This window comes from Alligator sinensis, unplaced genomic scaffold, assembly GCF_000455745.1.
Source record: "Alligator sinensis unplaced genomic scaffold, ASM45574v1 scaffold709_1, whole genome shotgun sequence".
NCBI lineage: Eukaryota > Metazoa > Chordata > Crocodylia > Alligatoridae > Alligator > Alligator sinensis.
This window is the reverse complement of record NW_005842208.1, coordinates 30,473-34,780: the sequence shown is the minus strand read 5'-3', so window position 1 is coordinate 34,780 and position 4,308 is coordinate 30,473. Positions and strand designations below refer to the sequence as shown.

Here is a 4,308-nt window from a genome sequence, read left to right as displayed (position 1 = left end):
GGTGTGGAAGCATACTGATGACAACTCCTACATGTCTGAGAGTTTAATGTCTTTTGTTAGACCTCCAGGTCAAACAGTTTCATTTCTGCCCGCTGCCAGGGGTAACAAAACCCCGTGACATGAGCAGTGCAGTACCAGGCTTTGGACATCGCAGTGTGCAGCCACCTGTAGTTCCTCCTGCTGAGAGTGGAAAGAGCAGAGAGGTGACACACTTGGGGGCAGCTAGTGGAGGGGCAGTGCTGAGACCCCCTGATCTAGGTGGGGACAAAGGTGAAAGGGGTCTTTAACATTGTTTTTATTCATGAATCTTATCTTAGGAAATAAAAGCTTGAACTTTAAAGAGACATTCAGCTCTCTAAGATACACATAAAGACAGATACTTATCTTCTACCAGCAGGCCTCTCTGAGTCCACGTCAATATCCCTAGGAGTTTTGTGTTCTTTTCTTCTCTTCCTTTCAGTCTCTGATGGGTCCTTGTTTGGTTTGTGGTTAAGTTTAATAATCAAAAACATTTCTCCAACATTCTGGTGTGGAGGCAGGAGAAGATTTTTTGTTTTTTTTTAGCAAATCCAATCATTACCAGTACATTTCCAAGTAAGCCGCTTTTTCCTGCTGCACTGTAGAACAGGGACTTGATAACACAACTTTGTTTGGTTTGTGGTTACATTTTTCTTACACAACTTGACCCATTTCAGAACCATGTGCGAAGGTCTGTGCTGTCTCTGGCTGGGTAGACTCCTTTTAGTCACCTTGCAGCTGTTCATCTCTGGTGCCTCTTTCACTCCCATTGAATTTTTCCATTCAAACTATAATTCAAAAGTCTTTCTTATTTCAAAGACTTCTAGCAAAGGAATCAGGAGCTGCAGTGGTTTTGCTTATATTTCCTTAGTTAACTGTAATAATAGGAAAGGTAATTTAAGTTCCCCACTTCCACTTCAACTGTAGAGTAGATCGTTGCTGATACAAGTCAATTCAACTCCATCAGCCAGGCGGTAGCTGGTAGAAACCACTGTAGTTCCACAGATGTCAGCTTCAGCTTGACGTTAGATTTGGATGCCAGTGATTTGATTCAGAGCTCCGAATTGGTTTTCCACTTCGATTCAGAGATTCAGCCATAGGGTATAATGGGGAATCAATGAAATATCTATAACTTTGTTGTTTTTTGTCTGATTCAGAGGAAACTTGAAGGGTGGTAGCCTCTGCTAAGATTATGAAGCCTGTCAAGTTTCATGGAGATAGGTGCAGGGGTTTGGGGGAAACTGGATCCCAAATTCTGGAAAGCAAAACTCATGTTACGTGTATGTGTTATGCCACTGTGGGGTGAAAACTGCAGGGACGGTATCCCCTGCTGAGGCCACAAAGCCTGCCAAGCTTGAAGGAGATAGGTGCAGAGATTTGGGGGAAACTGCATCTCAAGCTGCTGACAGGCAAAACTCATGACATAGATGACCCTGTGTGTGTTCAGGTGCAGTGGAGTGAACACTGCAGAGGTGGTAGCCTCTGCTGAGGCCACAAAGCCTGCCAAGTTTCAAGGTAATAGGTGCAGGGAGTTGGGATAAACTGCACCTCAAGCTGCTGACAGGCAAAACTTGTGACATGGGTGCTTGTGCAACTGTGTTTGTCTTGGGGCACAGGGGGGTGAAATCTACTGCAGGCCTGGCTTCTAGGCTCTGCCAGGCCATGAAGCCTGCCACATGTTAAAGAGATAGGTGCAGGAGGAGTCTGGCTTCAGGGGCCCTGCCCCTCTGGCTGCTAACAGGCAGAACTCGTGACGTGGGTGGGTGACAGTGTGTGTGTGTTAAGGTGCACCCTAACTGGCGCTGGGGCCTCTGTACAACACAGTGAGGTCTCCTCCTCCCCTACAGCCTCAGGTCCAGTCCACCACTTTACATGACAACAGGTAAAATAACTTAGTGACTGACTGAGCACTAGCAGTAGCACCAGCAGCATCTCAGGTAGCCAAACTGAGCCCTTCTTTCCTCTCAAGCAGGAGCTGCTTCTTCTCTAGCATGTTTGTTAAGGTATGCTCTAACTGTGCGACTCTATGTGTGTGTGTACTTGTGTTCAGGTGTGCCCTTCCTGGCGCCGGGGCCTCTGCACAACACGGCAGTGTGCCCCAGTGAGGTCTCCTCCTCTCCTACAGCCTCACATCTGGTCCACCACTTTACATGACAACAGGTAAAATAGATTAGCTGGCTCAACACCAGTAGCAGCAGCAGCAGCATCAAAGGTACCCAGACGGAACTATCAAAGAGCCTTTCTTTTTATAAAGGAATTCACAACAAGAAGTAAAGATGTTGTGTGATGTTGGATATATGATGTTACTCATGGTGTGTGATAGCTTATCTTGTGTTTTTATGTCTATATGTTTATTATGGAAAAAAATGAGTACTTAAAAAATATATCTTAGGAAGCTTTAGGGTTGAAAAACCCTTTGTCAGGCTGAGGAAGTACCTGCAGTTGGTCCTGGATGGAAGGAATAGTAAAGAAGCCAGAGGCTGGCCTGGCACACAGTGCAGGCAAGAAAGCCAGTCAGTGAAAATGGAAATGGAGGTGTCAGGGGGTGAGGGACAGGCTGGGGTTGGGGGTGGCGGGGAAAGGGGGATGTAGCAGTGCAGTGAAAAGTGCAGAGGTACCTGGGGTGTCAGATGTCCGGCAGGTCGCAGCGTACCAGAATTCCACTGTCTAATCTGTATTGAGACCATGAATTTCTGTACCTACTACCTGCAAGACTGATGAAGTGCAGTGCATAGGCCCAGCTCTGAAAAGTGGTTTGTACATTCAAACAAGCACCTAACCTCATCACCAGAACTGAAGCCAACTTTCTACAGCTCAAAACACAAAACCTGCCAACTATTTCCAGTACCTCCACAAACTGCACACCAGAATCTATCAAAGACAACAGTACCCAACTACTTGTGGGGGCACATTCCTCACCAAAAAAACACTCTGCCTCCAGTCTCTCAGGCCTGATCCTGAGAGGAAACAAATTACAATGCAAACCACTTTTCACAGCTGGGCTTATGAACTTCACTTCATCAGCCTCCTAGGTACAGAAGCTTCTGGCTTCTTTACTATTCCTTCCATCCAGGACCAACTGCAGGTACTTCCTCAGCCTGACAAAGGGTTTTTCAATGCAAAAGCTGGCATCCCGGGTAGCTAAGCTGAGATCACCAGGAGCCTCACAACTGCACTGCAACCAGCAAATGTCAGGCCTGCCAAAGACATGTCAGGTCTGGGCATTCCCCAGCCAAGACTGTGTGCATGTGTGTGTTAGCTGGAGGTTAGGGCGCCTCCTACCCACCTTTCACCGGGTATCATTGGTTCTGGCATTTACGGGGCTGCTGCACCACCAGCAGCCCCACCAGGCCTCCCTACCCTGGCAGGGTGCAGTTTTAGTGGTCATGCCCAAGACCTGGGGCCTCCTCCTTCCCCATAGTCCCAATCCCATACCTTCAAATTAGTCATGGCAGGGTAATGAGCTCAGCAGAGACATATTCTTCCCCTGCTGGCTGGTGATGCAGTTAGTGCCCCCTCCAGCTGAGAGTGGGGCATTACTTGCCTTTTAAAAAATTCAAAAAAGGAAATCCGTGCAGATGGAGTGAGGAGGGTGACACTCAGTCTGTCTGCAGATGGAGCTTGGGGAACCCCAGAAGCAGGAGGCTCACCTTTAGGAACACCAGCTGCTCCACCAAAGCAGGATGTAAGCAGGTGCGGTGGGGTGTCACAACATCCCCAGCGATGCTGAACACCCTCTCGGTCGGCACACTGGTCGGTGGACAGGACAGGTGTTGCTGGGCAACCCTGGCCAGATCTGTCACATCTGGCTGCGGCTTGCTCAGTAGGCCAAGGGGTCACAGTCCAGTGGCTCCACATCCTCAGTAAGATAGGTAGCCACTGAAGCCTCAGCACTATCTGCCCAAGGCTGGTGTCTGGTGCATTCGGACCCCAGCATTGAAGCCATGCCCATGGCCCACATTGGCATTGGCTGGCGTGGAGGAGACTGGCTGGTGCTGGTGCTGGTGCCGGCGCTGGGAGTGCTGGCACGGGAAAGTGGATCCCCCTCTTCCAAATCTCCTCGCCTCTTCACTTCAGCCTCCCTGACTTTGTTGACCAGCACCTGCATCCAGTGATCGAGGGTTTTGATGCTGCCAGTGCACATGCTCCCCTTCACTCTTGGGTCGCACATTGCCCGCCATCATGTCGATCGTACTGGACCACAAGGGATCCAGCCTTCTCCTGATGACCTCCTTCAGCTGCCTCACCAGTGCTTGCACGTCTGGTGACAGTGGCTTTTTTTTTTTTTTT

At 49.1% G+C, this 4,308-nt stretch overlaps 1 protein-coding gene across 1 annotated transcript in view; it reads left to right on the top strand.

Moving 5' to 3' along the window:
- Positions 1–4,200: 4,200 nt before the first annotated feature.
- Positions 4,201–4,308, top strand: part of LOC112550792 — a 7,657-nt gene continuing 7,549 nt past the window's right edge. The window contains exon 1 of the mRNA XM_025207749.1: positions 4,201–4,209. Coding sequence (XP_025063534.1) covers positions 4,201–4,209 — 9 coding nt within the window. The remainder of the gene's footprint in view (positions 4,210–4,308) is intronic.